The sequence below is a fragment of the Vulpes lagopus genome, chromosome 1, assembly GCF_018345385.1.
Source record: "Vulpes lagopus strain Blue_001 chromosome 1, ASM1834538v1, whole genome shotgun sequence".
NCBI classification, from domain to species: domain Eukaryota; kingdom Metazoa; phylum Chordata; class Mammalia; order Carnivora; family Canidae; genus Vulpes; species Vulpes lagopus.
Window position 1 is genome coordinate 164393140 of NC_054824.1, and position 25128 is coordinate 164418267.

General features: G+C 48.4%; 1 protein-coding gene across 8 annotated transcripts in view; it reads right to left on the reverse strand.

The window, feature by feature from the left end:
- Positions 1-1348: 1348 nt before the first annotated feature.
- The window catches only part of SEC16B (SEC16 homolog B, endoplasmic reticulum export factor), a 46733-nt gene continuing 22953 nt past the window's right edge, over positions 1349-25128 (reverse strand). For all 8 annotated transcript variants that reach the window (XM_041763355.1, XM_041763324.1, XM_041763345.1 and 5 more), the window contains 15 exons: positions 23932-24013; positions 19627-19744; positions 18310-18421; positions 16398-16503; positions 13878-14018; positions 12073-12186; positions 10983-11055; positions 9013-9297; positions 8132-8199; positions 5208-5360; positions 4929-5024; positions 4475-4583; positions 4260-4339; positions 3084-3182; positions 1349-2438 (listed from right to left, as the gene is read on the reverse strand). In XM_041763355.1, coding sequence (XP_041619289.1) covers positions 2370-2438; positions 3084-3182; positions 4260-4339; positions 4475-4583; positions 4929-5024; positions 5208-5360; positions 8132-8199; positions 9013-9297; positions 10983-11055; positions 12073-12186; positions 13878-14018; positions 16398-16503; positions 18310-18421; positions 19627-19744; positions 23932-24013 — 1705 coding nt within the window. In that variant the 3' untranslated portion in view covers positions 1349-2369. The remainder of the gene's footprint in view (positions 2439-3083; positions 3183-4259; positions 4340-4474; positions 4584-4928; positions 5025-5207; positions 5361-8131; positions 8200-9012; positions 9298-10982; positions 11056-12072; positions 12187-13877; positions 14019-16397; positions 16504-18309; positions 18422-19626; positions 19745-23931; positions 24014-25128) is intronic.

The following is a 25128-nucleotide window of genomic DNA, read 5'->3' on the forward strand; positions in this document are numbered from 1 at the left end:
AGGGCGCGATCCTGGAGACCCGGGATCGAATCCCACATCGGGCTCCCGGTGCATGGAGCCTGCTTCTCCCTCTGCCTATGTCTCTGCCTCTCTCTCTCTCTCTCTCTGACTATCATGAATAAATAAAGATTAAAAAAAAAGATTTATTTATTTAGTAGAGAGTGCCTGTGAGCAGAGAGGGGAACAAAGGGAGGAGAGAGACTCTCAAGCAAACTTCCCACAGAGCACAGAGCCTGATGCACGGCTCAACCCTGAGATCATGACCTGAGCCCAAACCAAGAGTCTGACGCTCAACTGACTGAGCCACCCAGGTGCCCCAAGAAGTAGTTTTAAATTACTGTTCCATTACCTATACTGTGAATGAAAGACCCAGAGTTTAATTTGGTAGGTAACAAGGCAGTCTATACTGTACCTATTAGGTTGTTTACTAATAATTTTTTAAGAACACTTGTATATATAGAGGCACCTGGGTGGCTCAGTCAGTGAAGCAGCTGCCTTGGGCTCAGGTCATGATCTCAGGGTCCTGGGATCAAGTCCTGAATTGGGCTCCCTGTCCAGTGGGGAGTCTGCTTCCCCCTCTCCAGCAGCTGCTCCCCCTGCTTGTGCTCCCTTATGTACTCTCTCTCTCAGATAAAGAAAGAAAGAAAGAAAGAAAGAAAGAAAGAAAGAAAGAAAGAAAGAAAGAAAGAAAGAAAACCCCTCATCTAGTGGTAGCATGTAGCAGGTGCTTTTCTAAGACTTTGACTAATTCTTGGATGTCCCTACGTGGTAGGGACTATCCTACTATCGTAATTAGCATCCTCATTTTATAGTTGAGGGAACTAAACCACAGGACAGTTACATAACCTTGCTCAAGGTTACGAGATGAACTGTGAATCCACTGAGATCCAAGTTGAAACCACTTGGTTCCTCTGAAACTCACACGCTGCCACCATCATGCCACCACTGGATGTCAGCACACCAAATGGCAGGAGCAGCTGTCTTTTAGGGGAAGTAAGGAAACGGCATTTACCGAGGGCCTTCTTGGTCCAAAAAACACTTATGCATACATTTCCTAATTTAATCTGAGAGACGAATAAACTTTTCAGAGAACAGAAAATGCAGTATTTAGTTAATGGAGTGACTGATTTGCATCAGAGGCGCTTTTGTCCATATTTTCTAAATTGAAAAAATAACATTAGAGTAGACTTGGAAGTTAAGAGGATCAGTCCCCAGATTCTCCATTAACAAAGGGCTCTTTCCAGCTGCACGCACCTTATCACACAATGAAACCGTTATTAGAAGCACTTCAGGTAAGAGTGTGTTCAGTGTGCTCTCTCCCTCTGCAAAAATCAGCCAGAGACAAGCATTTGCTATAAAATCATCTGTTTTAATCGCTATCCACATCAGAACTGTAGTACATTAGAGTACAAAACCTGTATGTACAATTACAGATAGAAAAAAAATGTTCTTTGTGAGGAGCAATTTGCAGCAAATCTGACAAACAGCAAGAGTCATCCCTATTTTGGGTTTGAAAAGAGAACTGGAAATTTCCAAGATGTCCCCCTCCTCCCTCTGGCTGCACTGACCCTCCAAACATCCATTTGCAAAAGCCTGAGGTAGGAAGGGTGGTATTAACACTATCAGGCACTCCTCCTCCTCTCTTAAGGAAGGGGTGAATTTTTAGGAAACATTTCCCATCATTTATTATACTGATGTTCCATCCATCTGCATCATTAGGTTCGGTAGTTACCATGACAATATGATGCCTACAGCAATCTAACTTGATAGCCAGATGCCAGAATGTGAAAAAATAGGACCAGCTAAGAAAGTGAGAGAAATATAATTAATCTGAAGCACATAAAAATGTGCACAAAACTAGGACCAAGAGGGAAACTGCTGAAATGTCACTGAGGAGGGAGTTCTGACGGGAAGCAATAATCAAGTTTCAGTATATAAACTTTGCTAACTAGAGCCGTGAATTGGTCTAGAACTAAGATTGAGGAATGTGTCAACGTTAGTCATGGAAATTGCTCTGGGCACCTCCCCCGAATAATTGCCTGCCACAGAGCCCAGTGGGTTATCATTGATTCCAGCTGAGGGGTTCTTAGGCTTGACTTTCCTGAGGATCTGAGGCTGTCACCCTGAATACTCCCACCATGGCATTCTGCTCCCCTCCAGTCTGCTGTTCTACCCAGCTTTTCCATCCAGCCCGTGTAGTACCAGCCATCATTCTGAAGCTAATGTTAAGAGACTGGACTGAGCTGTGTCCTGGAAGACCCTGTCCTAGTAGAGGCAATAGGCCAGCATGACCCTTTTGGGGGGCCCAATATGGCAGAGGGGCTGCAGATCAAGAAAGGAGACCAGCCTGGGATGGGTGACCATTCTCATCATGTCTGGGTTGGATAGCGGCGCTGAGCTAGGCGATTCGGTCGGTTCAGGCTGGTAGCCATGGAGAGCTGGAACAGAACAAATGTTGCATGAGATTTTAGCCCCAAGAAGGACTCCATCTAGGGCTGGCTGGTTGGACTGAGTTAGGGCATCCTGAGTCTAGAACACTCAAGCTGCATTTGGCTTCCTGTAGTGATATTCTAATTATTTACTTTCACCCAATACCTTCACCTCTTAAATATGGCAAAAGAAATTCTATTTTATGAAGAGGAGAGGCCAAATGAGTACATGAGAGCAGTCAGTCTGCCCCAAGTCACTGAAGAGCAGGAAGTTTAGCTTTTCTCAAAGTTTGCAATGATCCCCTCACCCCCAGGATGGAGTGATGGTATCTCCACACCATTGGTACCAATACTTATGTGTCTCTCAAAGACTCAAGACCTGTGAAAGGGCAAGAGTGGTATTAATAATAGTGACATTGAGCATTTTCTGTGTGTGTGAGGCCCTTCACACACATGCTCCCATTTAATCCTCACACCTACACTTTGAAGTAGCTACTGCCTACCCCACTTTCCAGATGTAGAAACTGAGTCTTACAGATGGTAAGTGATTGCTCGAGAGCCCACATACAGTAAGTGGCAAACTAGGATTGAAACCTTGGATCGCCTTCATCCAAAATTTGTACTCCTAACCTCTCTCCTTCAGGGATCCCTTACCTGGGGCACCTGAGATGGGTTGTAGAGAGGAACGCTTCCTTTCAAAGGGGTTGGGGGAAGCAGAACACCAGGGTTGAAATAAAGCTCAGAGGAAACAGCCTGTGATGGAAAATAATAGAAAAACCCTATCAATCACTGCTTCTGATTCCAGAACATCAAGGGCTTCCCTGAGCGTTAACTTTGGTCAAGGGATGCAGATGAAAAGGGTTTCTTGATAGACCTTGGGGAATTTAAGCAAACAAACATGATTCAAGTGGACACCGCCAACCCCTGGGTCTGGGGTGGCGATGCAGAGGCAATGCCTAAAGCTCAGAAGAAGAAAAAGCCACAGTTATATTGGTAGCATCATAAAAAGTAGTATCATATTCTCTGAAAGGCCTAAAATACTACAAGAGTGCTCTAACCCAACCATAAGAAAATAAAAATGTTTTCCTGGCAGTCGGCATGAAATCCATACCATGTGGACAATTCATCAAGAACTTTTTACAGTCCTTGCCAAAGACACTGGTGAACTCTGGGACAGGGAAAGAGGCAATTCTCTAGACTTCACCTGGAGAAGTCATTATGGGCTACATTATGTCTCCTTGAAACTTCCTATGTTGAAATTGTAACCCCAGTACTCCCGAATGTATTTGGAGGTAGCGTCTTTAAGGAGGTGATTAAGGGGGCACCCAGCTGGCTCAATCAGTAGAGCATGTGACTCTTAATCTCAGGGTTGTAAGTTCAAGCCCCACATTGGGTGTAAAGATTACTTTAAAACCTTGAAAAAATTTTTTAAATAAAGAGGTTATTAAGGTAAAATGAGGTCACTAGGGCCCTAAGTCATTATGACAGGTGTCCTCATAAGAAGAGGAAATTTGGACACAGGTGCACACAGAGGGAAAACCATGTGAAAACCATGGCCATCTATAAGCCAAGGAAAGGGGCCTCAGGAGAAACTAACCCTGCCAACCCCTGCCTCAGACTTCCAGCCTCCAGAGCTGTGAGGAAATAACTTTGTTTAAGCTGTAGTCTGTGACATTTCGTCATGATGGCCCTGGCGGACTACTACAGAAGCTTTCTCCAGTTCCCCATGAGTCCCTCATAGGATGGCACCTCCAGCCCACAATGAATATTCAGTCCTGGCACACACAGGCATCTGGTTGGGCCCCAGGCTCCAGCCTGTGGGCTGCTCACCTCAGGCCCAGACAGGCCTCCACTCCCAGTGCCCTCGGCTGCTCCCCCACTGGATGCTGATCCTCCGACTTCACCCTCGCCTAGAAAGCAATGAGTCAGACAGAGCCGTTTTCACTGCTCAGGGCGGAGGAGGCTCCACTTCCAGAAGGCACCCCCAATACCTGAGGAGCAGAGGGAGCCCACAGACAGCCCAAAGGACATGAGGTTGGTGTTACCTGTGGCCCCAGACAAGGTGCTGGTGCCTGGCAGAGACTGGGGCGCTGGGAGAGAGGTCAGTGAGAGGCCGGGGCCAGCCTCAGGGGGAGAAGATGCTCTGGAGGTCTCCTGCATAGTGGAGAAAGACAGGCAGTGTTAGGGGTACTGACTGTTACCAAATGCCGGCTGCCCCTATTCCCACAGTGCCCACAACTGCTGCCTCAACCTCTGACCTTGCTGCTGGGTACTCACCCCGAAACTCCACTTGCCACCCCAAAACTCTAGTGCCACTCTTCTACTCAATAATCAACTACTGGCCTCCTAAAATTAATATTCTCCATCCTGATTTTTAAGACCCAGATGGCCTTTGCCGATTGCCAGATGCCAGCTCGGGGCCTCAGAGGTTCTGAGGAAACTTCCTCCAAAGGGCCCACAAGTGAGGAAGAGTCCTTGCCCTCACACCCTCACACTTACCTCAGAGTTGGGACTGTCGGATGAGTCTTCTCCAGAGCTAGATGCGTTGTTGGTGGGCTTCGAGCGAAACCAGCTGAACCAGCCAAACCCTGAGCTCTGGAAGGGAAAGAAGGAGATTTAGGGCCTCCAGGTGTGCTTCTCCCACTGACTAGGAGACAGGCCCACTCCAGTATGATGGTGGAGAGTCAGAGGCCCAGCCAAAGCCCAGATTCCCAACCCTACCCACCCCACCACCACCATTTGGAAAGGGAACAGCAGCAACAGAACGAGACCCTCCACCTTTGTGTTCTCTTTCACATCTCCTAGCTTTCCTTTCTGTGTCGGGTTTTGGGAAGATTTTTTATCTGCCTCATCGGAAGACTCCTCCTCCTCCTCCTTGACTGAAGAAGTGGAACTCTCAGAAGTATTTCGTGATCTGGGAATCAGTGGCTCCTGGAGTTAAAGAAAATAAGAACTAACGTTTTTATGGCACTTGACAGGTTATGAAGGCAAGTCACATGTTCTCTGTCACCAGCCCCACTCAGTTAATCTGTGGGATGGTCTTACAGGATCACATTTTACTGATGAGGAAAGAGGGCTTAGCTCTGCAAAATAATGTGCTGAAGGCCTCAAGACAAGGCCAGAACCCAATCCCAGTCCTTGTGTCATCCCTAATCTGATGGGCTTCTAGGCCAGTGTTACCTCCCCGCGTTAGCATTCCAGAACTGTGCTGAGGCCTGGAGCAGAGGATGTGGAAGGCTCCTGGTGGAGAAGAGGTGAGATAGGAAACACCCCATAGGATCCACACACCCAACCACCGACCCTAACTCATCCTAGAGCTCATTCCCAGAGAAATCGCTCACGATCAACTGCAAAATGCACCAGTGGGAAGCAAAATATGCCCATGGGCCTTTAGATTTGTGTGTGTGGTGTGTGTGGTAAAATATATATAGCATAAAATTCACCAATTTAACCATCTTTAAGTGTATAATTCAGTGGCATTAGTACATTCACAATGTTGTATAACCACCACTAATCTCCATTTCCAGAACATTTAATTGACCTCAACAGAAACTCTGTGCCCACTAAACACTAACTCTTCATTTTTCCTCCTCAGAAACCCCTAGTAATCTCACTCTTTCTGTCCATGAACTTGCCTCTTTTAGGTACCTCCTATATGCAGAATCACACGATATTTGTGTGATGTAAATGTTAGTATATTTACATTTTATATTTTTTTTAAAAAAGCATAATCGGTACAACCTTTGGAAAATACTTTCCCAAAAAATTGAAAAAGCTTCAATTTTTGAGTCTAGCACTTAATGTGTAGTAAATTCTATTCTAAGCACTTTATGTAGAGTGATTCATTTAATCCTTACAACAGTCCTGTGTGGTGGGTTATTATCATCCTATTTTACATATGAGAAAACTAAGACACAGACGGATTAAACAACCTGTCTGAGGCCACACAGCCAGTACATGGCAGAGCGAGGATCCAAACCTAAGCAGTCAGACTCTCCTTCTAGGAATTTTTCCTGGTTGCATAATTCAAGAAATAGACAAGGCTTGCGCGTCCATCACTAGAATGCCCACCACTGGGTTTTATACACGAGGGGAAGGGAAGGGAATTCACAGAGAGAGGAGGAAAGAGAGAAAAGGAAGAGAGACACACTTGAAATGTTTAACCATGTGGGAATGATGAACGAAACCTGGAGCTCCTCACTGAGGCCTAGGAAGCCCTGTGTGATCCGGCCTCTCTCTACAGCTCTGGCCTTGCTTCTCAGCCCACTCTCCCCACTTTCTACACACAATGGGTCCCTTGCTCTTTCCTCCCTGCACCAAGTCGGTCCCATTCAGGGCCTGTGCTGTTGCTATTCCCTCCACCTCGCATGCTCATTCCCCTGGCTCTTGTCTGCCCTCATTCTGACCTCTGATCAAGGCCTCCCCAGGGGTACCTTCCCTGGCCACCCCATCTAAAGTAAAACCTTGCATGCACACAGTTGTTTATTTGCCATCAACTTCACTAAACAGAAGGGCATGAGAGCAAGCTTGGTCTGGTTTTTGGGTGTCCCCAGGGATCATGCTGGGGACATTCGTTGTAGGAACTTGGGATTTGTGAATGAATGAATGAATGGATGGATGGATGATGGTGCTTTCACACAATGGACTTTATCTATCAATATTAAAAATCATTTGTGGGGCACCTGGGTGACTCTGCCTTCAGTTAAGCATCTGCCTTTGGCTCAGGTTGTAATTCCAGGCTCCTGAGATTGAGCCTCACGTTGGGCTCCCTGCTCAGTAGGGAGCCTGCTTCTTCTCCCTCTGCCTCTGCCCTCTGCCCTCTGCCCTCTGCTCGTGTGCTCGCTTGCTCTCACTCTCTCAAATAAATAAAATAAAAAGAATTAATTTGAAAAATAAATGAAATAAAAATTAAAAATAACTAAAAATCATTTATGAATGATATGGAAAACCTCATTTAATAGTGTTAAAAAAATGAAATAAAATTTTATATACACATTTAGAAACATGAGTGATATGTGATTATTTATGATGCTTTTTCTAAGTTTTTTATAACAATAATGTACTACTTTTTCAGTCAGAAAAAACAAGGAAAGCATGGAAGTTTTTGAGGTCCTGCAGCACCTACTACTTGAGACATGTATACAAAGTGGCCACTATTTATGTGATCAAAGGTATACAATGCACCCTTCGAGCCAAGCAAAGCTCAAATACCCATTGTTGGCAGAAGGGTGCATCCACTGGGAAGCTGCTAGCCTGATCAGTGAGACAGAGCCACATCCTCCACGGCCTTCTAGCCTAACTGAGGAGAAAAGACACAGCTGCCATTGATCCTTCTTGAGAAAACAGTGAGGTAAAAATTATAATAAAGACATAAACATCCAGAGTCTCCCATGACAGGGCGGGGCGTGGTGGGGCCTGGTGCAAGGTGAGGAGTGGATGTGAGAGGTCTCTAAGGCCAAAAGGAAACTCAGCCTTGCCACCCCTCGCCCCATGGACACTGGCTGGTAGGATTGAATATGAACAAGAACATGGCCCCCCTTCCCACCACCAAGATGTGGCATAGAAAGAAACAAGAAGAAACAAGGTGCAGTGTGGAAGGGACAGCTAGAGCCAGGTGGAGGAAGGCTAAGAAGTCTGGGCCACTGGAGAAAGCCTGAAGCATCAGAGTAGGCACTGGCATCCGCTGTGCTTTGTCCTCTCACCTGCGGTTTGGAAACGACCTTTTGACCATCAGGATGCTGGAAACTTCCTTGAGATACCGTGTTCTCTACTATGACACAAAACACAAACAAACACAGTGATTGGAGCTTGTGTTTTTTCCTTCTAACCTGAGGAAGGAAGGGGACGCAGTCAGCTTTTCTAATCGCAAAGTAGCTGGAGGTCCAAGCCCATGATCCCGAGTGGGTCATGTAAACGCCAAGTCCACATGCACAACCCTCTCGATCCCAGCCGCCCCAAGGCATGCTGGTCACCTGACCTCTACTTAGAACCAAGTCCATTCCTTCAGAATCCTGGAAACCAGGGCCACACGGATCTAGATCACAGGGATCCTCCTGACCTTCCCCTCCATTTGAGCCTCCTGTCCTGGACAGGACATTATCTTAGAAGGTCTAAGATCTAATCCTCCTGTTTGGTTGCCAGCACTCCCCTGGTATCACTCAGCCCTGCTCATCAGGGCCCTGACATCAAGCCCCTCTGTCTCCCATCACCTCATTTGGGGGCAGGACAGAAGAGTGGGTCTCTGCTAGCAACCCCTGACAGTGAGCTCTCAGGTGCAGTATGACAGCTTCATGTCCCTGTCATTCTCCTTCCTCTCTTCTAAGGACTCTGCATTGAGAGGAGGGACAGTAACTATTGTTGGCCTTGTTACGCTTTCCCAGTGGAGAGGCAGACCACAAAGGAAGGGAACAATGTCCCTCCGGGGCATGCAAAGTACCAGCCCCAGGGCTGCTGAGTAGTAGGCCCTCCGTGGGGCCGCACCCACCATTCAGGGCTTATCGGCTCTGACCCCACCTCTCTCTTCTCCTTCCTCCCCTCAAAGCGCCCCCCCACCCAGGTTTCCAGCCTTCCTGACAGCTCTTACCAGGGGGTGGGTGCATCTGCTGGGTTTCCTCCCAGGTTCCTCCTCCAGGAGTTACTACCTCTGCCAGGCTACCACTGGTCCCGGCAACCGAGTAAAGAGGCACTGGGACACCCATCTGCCCCACACTTCCTCCTGCTGGGTGGGAGCCAGGCTGGTAGAGAAAGGACTGCTGTGGGCTGGGCTGGGCTGGGCCCATCTGCTCCAGTGTTGGCCACAAGGCTGAGCGGTCCCCAAGGGCTTCTGAGTCACTTGGATGTCCCGAAAGATCATGGTAGAAAGTGCTTTCTGAGGACATAGAGCAAAAGGAGGAACTGAGACCTGCAATGTGGCATCAGAATGGACCCATCACACCAGGACCATTCCTGCCCATGCCCCCTTTGGAAAGAAGTCACAGAGATAGCCCGCTTGATGTGGCTGCCATGAGTGTGATGTAACATCTCTCACTGCTTATGACTTAGAGTTTACAAAATGATTTCCCTCACTACCGTGTATGATCTCCAAGCCTTAAACAAGCATATTGGGAGAAGAGATAGTATCGCCTCATTTAACACCACACTCTTTGGATAAACTTTCTCCTTTAAAGGATTTCCTGGGATGCCTGGGTGGCTCAGTGGTTGAGCATCTGCTTTTGGCTCAGGTCATGATCCCAGGTTCTGGTCATCAGGCTCCTTGCAGGCAGCCTGCTTCTCCCTCCTCCTGTGTCTCTGCCTCTCTCTCTCTCTCTTTCATGAATAAAAAAATATTTTTAAAAAAGGATTTCCTAACGGATTTGGGTGTCTGAAACATAGACAGTTTCCAGTTAAAACCTGAATCAGACCACAGACATGATGGGCTTGCTTTTAAAGAGTCGGAGCATCGGCCCTGGAAGCGAGCGTGGCTGCATTCCTCCATGTGGCCTATGAGAGGGACCGTGGTCTAGACACGGGCTGTGATCGGCCCAAGGTCACAGGGCTGGGGTGCTGCTGACCCACATGCTCAACTGGGTGACAAGTGACATAGCTGCTTCCTAGGAGAAACATCATTCAAAAACTCCCAGCCTGGTTCCCTTCCAGTCCTGACCTTCACAGGTTCCATGACAGAGCAGCAAAGTCGAGGAACAGAAACCAAGGCCTGCCTTCTTTGCCCTCCCCTTGCTCACCCGTGAAGGAAGTGCTAAAGGGTGGGAAAGGGCTAGAAGTAAAGAGATGAAACCCTGTCCTGACCCCACCATAGGAGGGGGGTAGCTGGGCACAGAACCATCTGGGGCTAATACTTTCTCCCCAACCCAATGCCCAGAGGGAGCCTGAAGGGAAAGGAGGGATGTGTTGAAAACATCGTGAAATGGGGGAATCCCTGTGTGGCTCAGCGGTTTAGCGCCTGCCTTCAGTCCAGGGTGTGATCCTGGTGACCTGGGATCGAGTCCCGCATCAGGCTCCCTGCATAGAGCCCGCTTCTCCCTCTGCCTGTGTCTCTGCCTCTCTCTCTCTCTCTCTCTGCGTCTCTCATGAATAAATAAATAAAATCTTTAAAAAAAAAAAAAAAAAGAAAACATCGTGAAATGTATGGTGCCTGTGTTTAGCAACTGAATGCTCAAAACTCAAAAATGATAGCTCAAAATCAATCTTCCTATGTCCCCAACACCTACATGAAGTATGAACAATCCACATCCACCATCTGTGGCCTCAAGAAATACATTCAGCTGGGAAGAAGCTACTAGGGCTGGCAAAACCGTGAGATCACAACACGCTACAATGAGTGTGAAAGCCTGAACGTGAGGCAGAAACTCCCATAATGAGGGAACTTCGAAGGGTCAGGATGCCTGATGTGGGCCAGAGCTGTAGGGAGAGAAGGTGCCTGGACCAACCGATCAGATTTATATGGGCAAGGCCGTGCTCCAGGGAGGGCAAGGCGAGTGTTTTCTCATTTCTGTGTCTCATATGATCAGGTCCTGAGGGTCAGCCCTTCACACGTCAGGTCATCGGCACAGGTACCTGCTGTTTCTCTGGCTCCCGAAGTGTCTGAGTGAGCAGAATGAGGATCCGCAGCATCTCCTGTTACCTTGTGCTATTCGAAATAAAGTAAAATCTCTTTAAGCCACACAAAGAAAAGCAAGAACAGGGAACAATGGTTTAAAAATTAAGCCCAAGGAGCACCTTGGTGGCTCAGTTGGCTAAGTGTTTGCCTTTGGCTCGGGTCATGATCCCAGAATCCTGGGATGGAAACCTGCATTGAGCTCCCTGCTCAGTGGGGAGTCTGCTTCTCCCTCTCCCCCTGCCTATGTGTGCTCTCCCTCTCTCTCATAAATAAGTAAAAATCTTAAAAAAAAAAAAAAAAAAAAAAAAACTAAGCCCAAAGGAAACTTCAGAGGGAGTGGTGAGGTAGGGGAGCCTCACCTGATTGCCGAGGGGTCTTGGGTGAGGCACAAGAGCAGGAGCCAAGCCTCAGCCCTGCTCAGAGCTGGCAGGGACCAGGAAACCAACGCTATCCATCGTCTCCCCAAGAAAGGGAAAGTGGAAGGGATCAAATTGTGGAGCCCAGGGTCCCATGTGCACGGGGCATGGTGGGAGTCAGGCCACCCTGTCCTGTCTTTAGAGACGGTGGCAGAAAGAGAATGGAGGTAGCCCTGTTCCAATTATGTTACAATTACTGCCAGCAGCTTTTGCACTTGTCAGAACAAAAACGAAAGGCCTGGAAATCTTTTAAGCAATTGCCCTACATTACATGAAAGTGACACAGGTCCACTGTGATCCATTGTTCCTAACAGAGAGATGAAAGCTTTAATGGTCATAAAATGCATCTTCCAGGACCACAGAGAAGGGTGGCAAGGGAGATCGGCAAGAGGGCCCCAGGGCCTCACAGGCAGACACAGGAAACCATTTCCACCAGAGTCAGGGGAGCAGTGGCTGGGAGGCTGAGTGCCATCCCTTCCCAGGTCAACCTGTGCCTCGTGGGTGCAGGGGGACTTCACGGCCCACCACAGGGTTGGGGATTTGCCAAGGTCAGTGCCTGGCTACCGGGTCCTAGGGGAAGCAAAGAGAGAAACAAAGGTCTCAGCCCCTGGCCCGGATCCAGCCCACTCACCGCTAGCTCCTTGCACCGCCTGCGCAGCTTCACCAGCCAGTCTGGCTCCAGGTCCCTGTCTCCACGGCGTCTCTCTACAACCAAGGGGTCTGACAGCTTCAGTTTCTCTGCTAGCTGTGCCAGGTTTCCAGCCGGGTCAGGGGCGAAGGTAAGAGAGGAGACAAGGAGAAAGAGACATGGGGAAAGAGGCAATAAGGGAATAAGAGAAGGACAGTGTTAACTCCTTTGCAAATTAGATTACAAAGGATAATTAATTGACGGGTAGCCAATTCAGCAGCTACCTTCCCAAAATTGCAACATAAATAAGCAATTAATCCATCTTGGTGTTAGATGGTCAATAAGATATATAAGAAGAAACTGTCGTTACCCAGCTTTACGTCCCTGCAACTGTCTGCTCTAACAATGCTTCCCAAACCTTGGTGCTCCCAGGAACCGCCTGGGCTATTGTTAAAATGCTAATTCTGATCCCAGAATTCTGAGTAGGGCCAAAGAGTCTGCATTTCTTTTTTTTTTTTTTTATTTCATTTTTTTTTTTAATTGGAGTTCAATTTGCCAACATATAGCATAACATCCAGTGCTCATCCCATCAAGTGCCCCCCAGTCACCCAGTCACCCAGTCACCCCCAACCCTCACCCACCTCCCTTTCCACCACCCCTTGTTCGTTTCCCAGAGTTAGGAGTCTCTCACCTTCTGTCTCCCTCTCTGATTTTTCTCACTCATTTTCTCTCCTTTCCCCTTTTTTCCCTTTCACTGTTTTTTATATTCCCCAAATGAATGAGACCATATAATGTTTGTCCTTCTCCAACTGACTTACTTCACTCAGCATAATACCCTCCAGTTCCATCCACGTTGAAGCAAATGGTGGGTATTTGTCGTTTCTAATTGCTGAGTAATATTCCATTGTATACATAAACCACATCTTCTTTATCCATTCATCTTTCGATGGACACCGAGGCTCCTTCCACAGTTTGGCTATTGTGGACATTGCTGCTAAGCAGTGTGTCCCAGCATTTCACTGCATCTGTATCTTTGGGGTAAGTCTGCAATTCAAACCAGCTTCCAAGGGATGGTCGAGGGACTACTTTGTCTTGCAAAATTCTACTCCATCATTGAGTCCCAAAATTCCCAGGCCCCCTATTCTGGGTCCCTGAGCTCGCTGCAACCGCCGGCCTGCGGGCGGACACTCCAGGGCCAGGGGGCCCGGCACTACACATTGGTTGGCTACAGAATCCAACACTCATCTAAAGCAAAGCAAGAATTGACAGTAGGCTGCTGTTTTACTCTCCAGCTAATGGATTTTTCTTTAGTTAATTGGAACAACTATTTGCCTGATTGTTTTCTTCCCCAGGAACTAAAAGTTGATTTGTTTTTGTTTTCTTTTTAAAACGTATCCCACATGTGATAAAATATTCCATGCATTTAAAAGCATTTTAATAAGGATCATTTCCTGTTTTAATCACTAAACTATATTTTCTAAGTCCAGAGTTTATAATTAGAACGGTTCTCCGTAACGTGCAGTTTTACTGTCCCAGAAAAGCAGTTGCAAGAACAAGTTTCTGGCAGAGCACACGCCTGGTTTCCAGGCTCCCGATCCCACCACCCTCCGCCCATTGCCTGCTTCTTTGTGCGGTGTCAGGACTCTGCTTATCACACCTGGGCATGCATATGTGGTCAAAGATAGCCATGGGCTCCAATTTTCTAGCATGTTCAAAAGAGATGGGATGCAGAGTCTAAGCTGCTTTACAATAGCTTTCTCTGAACACCGAAGATAAAACACCTGCAGAGAACCCTTTGAGAAACTCACCTTGATGAGTTCCACTAATAGCACAGGGTGATCGCTCTCTTCCTGGCTAAGGAGGGCCGTGCCAATGGCTTCGCAGTAATGCAAGGCCTGGGACACGAGGCCATAATCTGCCAGACGGGAAGCATAAAGGAGCTTATACACCTGTGAAGAGGAACAGGGCCAGTGACTCGTCCACCCAGGCCGGGACAGAAGGAGAGAAATGTAGATAAGACTTCCTGGAAGTCAGCTGACTGCCAGCTTCCGCTAACTCTGCCATCCAAATATCAAGGAGGGCCTCGTGCCATCCTATCTGGGGCATTCTATCTGGCTATGGGCACAATTTCAAATCCAGCCTGCAGGTCCTGCATTGTTGAGAAAGGGATGAGAGTCACATCAGCGCAGTCTCCGTAGGAGACCCAGTCGCCATGGAAATGCGCAGACAACTTACTTCTTCCCAGGAAGCCCACCCATCTGGAGACCCTGGTGGGTGCAGACCCTAGGACCAGGCACCAGAGGGGGGGACATATTCAAGAAGAAAGGACTCAGGCGTAGGGCTGGCAAGGATTCGCAGAAGCATACGTGGCAGAGCAAGACGGAGCATGAGGCTCTGGGAACCAGACAGGTCCAAGGTCAAATCCCAGCTCCACGCTGGTGTGCCAAATTGGGCTGGTCACCCCACCTGCCCGTGCCTCAGTTTCCTCACTATAATATGGGGCTAATAATACAATTTACCCCTGGGTTGTTGTAAAGATTCAATTAGATAAACCACATAAAGGTCTTAGAACAAATGGTACTCAAGAGATGTGAGCCAATGCCACGGAATTCCTCTGAGCTGCTGTTCGTTTGCACAATGGGGGTAATGGTGCCCACCTCACAGGATGAGAAACAATCCTCTAAAAACACAAGAGCACAATGCCTGCACCTAAAGCACACTTACTAAAACTCACTAATCTCCTTACCCTCAGCCCAGAGGTGACGGAAAGGTGGGATGACCAAAGAGATGAGAGAGAGATGAGAAGACTATTCTGGAAGGAGCTGCTCTGGCACGGCTTTGCTGGGGAAGGACAGTCTTCGGTAAGACACTGGAAGAAGATACTAATGGGGTCACTTCCCTTATCATAACGAATTCAGTCATTTTCAAGGTTTGGTTTTGTGCCTTGTGTTGTGGGGTGTGAGTGTGTGTGACTGTATGTGTTGTGAGGTGTGAGGGTATATGTGGGGTGTGGAGTGTAAGTGTGTGTGTATGTATGTTGTGAGATGTGAGTGTGTATATGGGATGTGAGTGTGTGTGTGTTGTGAGGTGTGAATGTGTGTGTATGTTATGGGGTGAGTGTGTGTGTTATGGGGTGTGAGTGTGTGACTATGTGTTGTGGTGTGTGTGTGTGACTATAAGTGTTGTGAGGTGTGAGTGTGTATGTGGGGTGTGGGGTGTGAGTGTGTGTGTGTTGGGGTGTGTGTGTGTGACTGTGTTGTGGGGTGTGTGTGTGACTGTAAGTGTTGTGCGGTGTGAGTATGTGGGGTGTGGGGTGTGAGTGTGTGTGTGTTGTGGGGTGTGATTATGTATGTGAGTGTATGTGTTGTGGGTGTGTGTGTGTGTTGTGGGGTGTGAGTGTGTGTGTATGTTATGGGGTGAGTGTGTGTGTTGTGGGGTGTGAGTGTGTGTGCCTATGTGTTGTGGTGTGAGTGTGTGTGCTGTGTGGTGTGAGTGTGTGTGTATGTTATGGGGTGAGTGTGTGTGTTGTGGGGTGTGAGTGTGTGTGACTATGTGTTGTGGGGTGTGAGTGTGTGTGCCTATGTGTTGTGGTGTGAGTGTGTGTGCTGTGTGGTGTGAGTGTGTGTGTATGTTATGGGGTGAGTGTGTGTGTTGTGGGGTGTGATTATGTATGTGAGTATATGTGTTGTGGATGTGTGTGTGTGTTGTGGGGTGTGAGTGTGTGTGACTCTGTGTTGTGGATGTGTGTGTGTGCTGTGTGGTGTGAGTGTGTGTGTATGTTATGGGGTGAGTGTGTGTGTATGTTATGGGGTGAGTGTGTGTGCTGTGGGGTGTGAGTGTGTGTGCCTGTGTTGTGGTGTGAGTGTGTGTGTATGTTATGGTGTGAGTGTGTGTGCTGTGGGGTGTGAGTGTGTGTGCCTGTGTTGTGGTGTGAGTGTGTGTGCTGGGCACAAGCCGAGCCGCACAGCAGAGACGCGAGCCCCGCGCGCCCCCTGCCGGCGAGAGCCCTGCGGGGCGGGAAGCAGGCGCGGGCCGGGGCGTCTGGGGGAGCGCGCGCGGGGCCGAGGGGACGCAGCGAGCAGGCCGCCCGCCCGGCCCGGGGCAAGGGGAGCCGAGCGCGGCCCCAGGGCGCGCGCTTTCCGGGCCGGCGAGGGCCCGGGCCTCCAGCGGGGCGGCCGCTTCAAGGCAGCCCTCCAGGGCCCTAGCACGCCCCGCACCCTGCGCCCGAGCTGCGGGGGCCCCGAGCGCAGGGGACCCGGCCCCGCCCTCCGTGCCGAGGAGCACAGCTGGAAAGGCGGCGGCCGGCGGGCCTCCCTGGGGTCCGTTACCTGGAAAGAAGGGATGAAGGATTGGGGGCGGCCCAGCATCTGACAGTACTCGAAGATTTCCGTCCTCTGGATAGCCTCGGTGGTTGCAAATTTCAAAAACTCTTGACTACAACCAGGGAATAATAATAAAAGAAATTGAGGAGGGGGGCGGGGACATCCTGGCGGCGACACCAGCTGCCCCATCCACGGTGGGGCTTCTGCCCTGGGCTGGTCCCGGCGGCCGCCTGGAGAGACACTCGGCCTCCTCCGGAGTGAATGCTTTGCCTCCTCTCGCTCCACCTCCCTGAGGCTGGGGATGGGACGGGGAACGGTGTCCTGCACCACCCGGGCTGGGAGCAGGGATGGCAGGAAGGCGGGTTCCTCCACCTTCTTTGCTGGAGGGTCCCCTAAGGCAAGCTGCTCCCCCTCCCACCTCGGCGGGGCACTGGGTGCTCCTCTTAAAGATGCTGAGAGCTAACCTAGTGCCCTGAAGGCCTAGACCGTGCACCTGCACGAGGCCACACCTGGCCTGAACAAAAGAGAAGAGGGAGTGATGCGGCACCCCAAGAGCCCCGATAAAGGAAGGCGTGGCCGGGAATGGGGCCAAAAATCAAATGGCAGTCCCTATGCTGGCTGTCCATTCAGCCAAGGAGGAAGCGGGCTGAGCAACTGTGATCCAAGGGGCTGCCAGACCCCTCCACATGCCCCAACAAAAAGCTCCGTCTCTGAAATCAGGGTCACCCCTGGCTACCTCCAGAAATGCCCTTGGTCGATACAAGTATAAGAGGGAGACGGATTAACCCATACACATTTACTGCCGCATTTGGCACAGATGGGATGTGACAAGCCAACTATATGCCATCAAAGGCCTCGATCGGAGAGAGCTGGCGGTAAGACTGTACGTTCCCTAGAGGTAGGCAGCTTGGCACAACAGTTAACAGGCTTCGGTGGGTGGGCGATGGGGTAACTGGGTGAAGGGTACTGGCTGTTATACGCAACTGATGAATCACTGAAATCTGCCTCTGAGACTAATGATGCACTATGTTGGCTAGTGGAATTTAAACTAAAAATAAACGAATGAATGAATGAATGAATGTCAGGGCTTCTCAGCCTGACAGTCTGGGTTCCAAGTCCAGGGTGACCTCACACTAGCTGTGCTATCTTAGGTAAATTATTTAACCTCTCTGTGTCTTGGGGTCCCTCCTATACAAAGAGAAGATTTAAAACATACCTTATTGATAGGGTAACTTTGTATTGATTAAAGGAAATCGTGCAAATAAAATGACTGGCACCATGTAAGAGAGCCGAGGAAATCTTAACTATGACCAGGGTGTGGAGAAGAGAGACCCAAAACATGGAGGACTGCTAGGAAGCAAGCTGGTCTTTTTGTCCATATTATTTACTGCCTATGGGATTATTAAGATCCTTCTGCGTGAAAAGCCCAATGTGATGGCCAGCAAAGAATAAGTAACAGGTGGGACTTGGAGTAGCTTGTGCACCAAGCCAGTGTAGGGGTGTAAGGAGTAAACATAAACTTCCTCCAATTTCCAGTTCTGCCCAGGGCCGACTCTGAGACAGGCCCAGGGCTGCGTAACACAGAGGCAAGCCACCCTGACTGCTCAGACAAGTCAGAAGAGGTGACCTCTGGTCATGGAGCCAGGGTGCCACCCAGTGGTCAGAGGGGCACAATACACCCCAAAGGCACAGGAGCACAGTTCTGGGGAGCAGGACTGGGGCCTGAGGCCCCCTGCTGGTGTGATGCAGCACCCACTGGGCACCTCCCTGCCCAGACCCCTGCATTGAAAAGACCCAGAAGAGGGGAGAAGCTGTAGCTGAATTCACACAGGAAAATGGAAAACGTGAAACCCAGCAAGGGCTAAACCAATCCCCTGGAAAACATCCTTCCCACTCCCATCCCCAGAAGACCACGTACCTGTGACTGCTGCCAAGCAAGGCCAGATGGTCAGTCTTCACGGTGTAGTGACCGAAGGGCACGTGAGCCACGAGGTAGCAGAAGTGAGCTGCCTCCACCAGTCCCTTCCCAGCTGCAGGAGGAGGAGAGCCAGCCCCAGTCATGGAGCATGCCGTGTGGGGGCCCACTCTCTGGGCAGGATGAGAGAGAGATGGCACGGCAGGCTGGTGGGGGGGGTGGTGCCCAGGGGAGAGTCCTCATGGGAGTCAAGGAGTGGAGGGCTCAGGAGTCAGAGGCAGTAAACCACAACCCCCCTCCCACCCACATTCTTGGCTTCAGACATTCCATTTCAGTTCTCTTTGGCCAGAATAGGTCACTAATTCCTGTTCCCCTCATGTATTTGTGATGAGGAATTTACTAAACATGTTAGTCCCTTTCTGGGAGTGAAAAGGAACAGGTGCATACACCTGAGCAAAGAAGTGGACCATGGGGAGTAGCAGTTTTTAAATTCAGCTTCTTGGGGGCACTAATGCTTCTCCTGCAGAAATCAAACATAGGAAACTTTTCCCAGAGCTCACAAAAATCATGATAATTACCCACGGGTTCCCATTTCCAGAATGTTCTCCCATACATTTCCCATGACCTCAAAATTGAATTAAGTACTGGGTATGTTACCCAGCACAGTGCCTGGCACCTAAGAAGGACTAAACAAAACCTGCCCCCCTTTCTAACGGTGCCAAGCAGCCTGCCAGCCGACTTGGCCCACAACCCCACGTACTGCTACTTCAGGTTTAACAGAGCGATATGTCGCAAAGTTTATAAAGACTGTCATGATTTCTGGATGTTCTTCCCCTGGACCAAATTTGAGAACCGCTGATCTGGAACATCCGATAGCCCCAAAGTGTTTATAAGGCCACGTTCACTGAGAGAGAACACAAACCACACAATTCCCCAGGGTAGTTCGGGCAAAAATAGAGTTTCCTGTCTGTGCTGGGTCGCCGTGCAACCAACCATAATAGGCGGCGAGGCTCCCCATGTGTTAACTCCATCTTCAGGGCGATCTGACCAGGGATAGAAAGCCAGCTGCTGAGAGTTGCTTCCTATGGCAGCACAACCTGAATCTCGAATCTCAGGGGCCTGGCCTGCATTGGCCTGCAGCAAAAATGTTGGGAAATGGAGAAGCAAGAAAGATGCTCCTTTCCCCGGAGTTCCCCAAACACGGAGGGCACAGACCCAGGCAGGCCCTGCATAGCGCCTTAAAGCTTTGGGATAGATGTTTAAAGCTGGCCTGGAGATGCCCGAGAGGAGACGAGGGCGGCTGGGCTAGCTTCTGCTTACCCAGGGTGTCCCCCATGGTGATAATCGCTCGCTGGTGCAGCTCCAGGTCCCCGCCCTGATTGGACAGAATCACAGCCAGGTGAGGCCTCCAGTCTCCCCACTGCTTGTCCCCACAGCACTGAAAGACAACAGGCAAAATGAGAGACAAATGATCATGATAGGACTGGCCAGGATGTAGGTGAAGAAAAGTGGTTGGTCTCCCAGATTGGAGTTCTGGGGATGTGCCCGTGCACTGCCCGCAGTGCTGCCCTTCGTTGATTTCAAGATCTCCTTTTAAAGGGTCAGACTCCTGGCAGGATGGGTAGGGACACAGACACGTGCTCATAGGGACATCCACAGGAATATCAGGAAACAGGTAAATAAAATGACACTGTTGATCACTTCCTGATTTTCACATTTCTTCCTGGTTGCCCCACCCCATCCCAACAGCGAGGGACAAAACCCAGAAAAACACAATCAAACCCTGATGTTTCAGTGGGAGAAGGGAGACAAGACATCCTTGACTCCTAGGAAGCATCCACATTAGCCCGTTAGGAGTCAGGGGAGCCCTAAGCCCCTTAATAACTTTCCAAATGGCTTGTGTTTTCTGGTTTTACAAAGGCCTTACACACCCGTCACCTCAGTTAACTTTCACAACAACCCTAGAAGTCGAGTTCCAATTGCCACCTGAAGAATGAGACAGGCCAGGTGGCCCAGCCCAGCACCCAGACCCCATTCATCTTGTTCCCAGCTGAGGGCTATGCCTCCTCCCTCTGGTGACAATGCAGCGGCAGCAGAGCTCCACAAGGGGGCAGTAGGGTGCATACAGAGCCAAAAACGCCACACAAAGGGTGGGGCTTGGGCCTCCCTTCTCTTGAATATAGGGGGATTTCAGGACAGAAAATATCAATAAAAAAACAATATAACATCACAGAAACAAACAGGCCCTGGATTCAACTGGAGTCCTGCCTCTCTTTAATTTTAAGATTTATTATTTATTTGAGAGAAGAGAGAAGAGAGCAGGTATGTGCAGGGGTGAGGTATTGTGGGTGGGGGGCAGAGGGAGAAGGAGAATCTCAAGCAGACTCCCTGCTGAACGCAGAGCCCCAAGTGAGGCTGGATCTCATGACCCCAAGAGCATGACCTGAGCCGAAATCAAGAATGGGCAACTCAACTGACTGAGCCACCCAGGCACCCCTTGGAGTCCTGCTTCTCACTAGCTGTGTGACCTTGAGCAAGTTTCTCAAACCTTTTTTCCTCATGTCTTAAGTAGAGATCATCATTTCAACCTAACAGGGTTAGTATTGACAATAAAATAAGATAGCTAGGTAAAAAAGCACATAGCATAGTGCTTCGCACTTAGTTTGCTCTTTATAAATGACACATAGGTGCAAATACACACACACACACACACACACACACACACACACACACACAGATGAAAACCCAGCCAAAGGAAAGAGGTGATTTGCAGACCAGTCAGTCCATCTTCTAGTTTGTTACATAGAATGGGTAGAGCAAGAGATTGACAGTAATCACAAAGATTTGGAAGTCAGAACAATTCGTAACTATTTGGTCTTTGTAATTATCCCAAGGAACAAAAGATGCTTTAACCAACTCCACTTAGTGGTTACTCTTTGTTTATCTGGGTGATGCAACATGAATGAGGGGGATGATGATAGTCAATCGCAAGAAGAGCAGTTCTCACTCACTGCACTCTGACCATGAACCATACCTGGTGCTAAATGTTTCTCCTGTGAACAATCACATGCATTGGGTACTATTATCATCCCCATGTAATTAGGCCCTTTCTTGCTGGAGCGAAAAGAATGAGCAAAAGAAAAATCCTTGCTGAAAAGAACAAACACTTAGAAGTCATTCTTCTGTCTCTTCCCCCAGGTGATCTGAAAAAACCCACTGTAAAACAGATCTATGGAGAGAAAAAGTGTTCGAGAGACAGCAAATACCTAACTAACTTCAGTGGGTCAAGCATGGTGGTTGATATGTGTTCAGATATTCTCCCTCCTGTAATTTTCACAATAACTCTATTGGTGAGGCATCAAAATGCCCACAAAGAGGAAAACCTGGCATTCTGAGATAGGAAAACCTGACATTCTGAGATTAAGAAGGCCAAGTCCACAGAGCAGCAAGGAGCACACTCTGGTTTAACCCGTGATAGAAGCCCACATCTGTGTTTTCTGGTTGCCATGCTTTTCCCACTCATTCCAAGTAAGTAAAGACTGGCCTTTTACTGGATGCCACGATGTGAGGAAACTCAAACACTAAGATCAAATACTTAGTGTTTGCACTAAGATGTGCATTGGCATATCACCTCTGACTTCTCAGTTTTCTCACCTAAAAGCAGGGAGCATTTAGCTAACTCTACCATCACAGGGAGACCCAATGGACCGTAAATTGATTACATCATTTCCTGCTTCATGACATGATGCAATTTCATAGCTGTGCACAGCCATTCAGCTGAATTGTGAGCACTCTGTGTTCCCATATAGCCAGTGGGCTTGACGATGGGGCATGAAACTCATCATTTCTCTTTTATTTTCTAAGAATTGTCCCCAAGCAAGAAGAACAAAAAAAGCAAAAATGTGGAGTCCATTTTCATTAAAACTAGGTGTTAGCAAAAACTCAACCTCGAAATATAAGAAAAAGCTGCCAAAAGTAGTAGAGATTGAAAAGAGGTGAGTTTAGAAGGAAGCAGAGAAAGAACTCCAGAAGGAAAAGATCCCACAGTCATCTCCGCTGGCCTGGGAAGAATCAAAGCCTACACAGATACCCACTGAACACTCTTTATCATGCAGAAAATGCCAGGTAGCCTGTAGCATGGCCCTGGCCCCTCCCCATCACAAACCTACCACAAACAGCTGGCCCAGGGAAGACTTGACTCCTGTCAAGTAATATGCACAAAATCTGTACAAATTCATTATACAGATAAAAGAAGGGCGGTAACATGAAAAAATAAATGGAAAGTAGAAGGAATACTCACTGGAAAACTGTTACCACAAAACAAATAAAGAAGTATCACCAAACATTTCATCATGAATTTAAGTAAAAGAACGAAACAGTTTCTTATGAAGCAAGGACCTAAAGCTGAGTTATAAGAGCCCAAGAGAGAGACTGTGGACAACAGGAAGAGGTAAATGTGACCTTCAGAACTCAGGGAAGAAGTGGAAGAAAAGTCAAAGAAATCAAGACGAAAATGGCAAGAGCACAAAAATGAAGAGACATTGATGAAAAAACAGTAAGGGATACACAGGATGGAAATAAGAAAAGAAGGACAAGAAGAAAGAGAGGGAGGGAAGGAGGAAGGAAAGAAAACAAAAAAGTGTTTTTAATTAAAGAGAAAAGGACATATAATCTGCATTTGTATGTGTACATATTCATGGATATATGAAAGTGTGCATACATGGAATTCCTGAAAGAAAACCAGAACATGGAACAAAACAAATATTGAAGATAGATATAATTCAAGAAAACTTTCCTGAACTGCACAATATGAATGTAGATATTAAAAGAGCATGCTTTGCGCCAAGAAAAATGACTGACCCAGACAGTCAACACTAAGAGAAATCCCAGTAAAGTTATTGTCTTCAAGGATAAAGAAGGATTCTTTGGGGCAAAAAGATCAAGTCTGTTTTCATAGGAAAACCATCAAACTGGTCTGGGACTTCTGAGCTCTATCCAACTCTAGACAGCATGTTAAATCGAATATATCCAGCTTTGCCAGCTCAGTGCACAGTGGTGGGAAAGAAGGGCAACCTAGCTCCGGGAAGCCTGGGAACACTGGGCTCTCTCGCTATCCATGCATGCAAAGCAGGCAGCCGTGCTTTGGAATCAGACAGACCTGAGCCAGTCCTGGCTCCGCTTCTCCAAGCTCTGTGATCTCGGGTCATTTTACACCTTTGCACCTGTTTCCACATCTGCAAAATGGTGATAAGAATTCCTACCTCTGTGCATTAACTGAAACGATATGAAGCAAAGTGCTCAGCACAGGGCCAAGTGCACGATAAGTGATTAACAAACAATTATTATTTATTTTTAGTTTAAAGTCATCACCCTTTGGGACACCTGGGTGGCTCAGTTGGTTGAGAGTCTGACTCCTGATTTCGGGCAGGTCATGATCTCAGGGTGGTGAGATCGAGCCCTGCATCAGGCTCTGCACTCAGGGGGAGTCTGCTTAAGATTCTCTCTCTCTCTCCCCCACCCACCCCCCAAAAAAAGTTCAAAATAAAAATTGCTAAAGTCATCACCTCATTCCCAAGCGCTCCCCACCCTCTAATGCCCTAGGATGCTGGGGTATTGAAGGAGTACCGTGGCTGCTTGGGGGATCCTCCCCGACATGAACTGGAAGAGGGTCTGCAGGGGGTCATTGGAAGCCAGCGTGCTGGTGAAGCTGCAGAGAGAGAGGTGACCGTTAATGGTGGCCAAGCCAAGAGAGCCTTTTACCTCTTGCCAGTTGGGCAAAACTCCCATATGTTTCTATTTGATTTCAGCAGCTTCTTTTGGAACATGGATTTCTCTTTGCTTGTCAGTTGTGCCTCTGCTACATCCCATTTCTGGGGGGCTTGGCAAGATCTTCATTCCACCATACGCCCCACATTGAGCTCACTGTTGGGGGTTATTTCCTGATCTTTGGCACTGACACCCTAACTCTGGAGTAACCATTTCCTAGGCTTTCTTTGTCATGAAAATGATACCCCAACATTTAATAGATCCCTGGAGAACCCCAGCAGTTAACCCAAACCTCCCCTCTGTGGGGCCCCCTGCCCAGCAGATCACCCACTCTGACTTCTACTCCTTTGAAGCAGCCCCCTCGTGCCCTGCCCACAGCTCTCAGAGCTGGTTGCTCTGGCTCAAGACGAGCCTGGTTCTGCAGTGCTTTTCCTCACAAGCACTAAATAGCCATTTCCAGTAACCAAAGAGGCGTAGAACAGGGACCAGAAATGATCCTGCTGATGACAAACCGTGGGATATGCTTAACAAGGATATAATAAGCTCTATCGCTGATTTGAGATTTAAGCACACTCAGTAAGAGAGATTTTTCACAATTCACTGGGCCCCATCAAAAATCAATGGCCCAAGGCAAAAAACTATAGCAGAGATGTATGCTCTAACGTGGGGTTGTGGGATGTTCATTTCCAAAACCCAAAGGAAAATCATCCCTCAGAACACGGTCTTTTATTTAATAGCACCCTTGCCTTGGGAGCTCGGAGTGCTTTTCATAATAAAACTCCAGTGCTCCTCACCAGGCTGAGCATAATGAAATGCGCAGAGGTGCTCCTAGTCCTGCGAAGACTGAGGACTGGGGTAGAAAAGAGAATCCATGGACGCCAGGGTGCAGAAGGGGAGTGTGACAGCCTTGAAGGGAGGTGTGATCTTCCCAGCCAACTGCCCGACAGCCAATTTATGGCCAATTTAAACTTGAGTTAAAGCTGAGAGCTTCACAGCTTCACAGCTTCAACCAACACAGGAAGATGAACATTTTGAGGGACTGTCCTTCTCACTGTC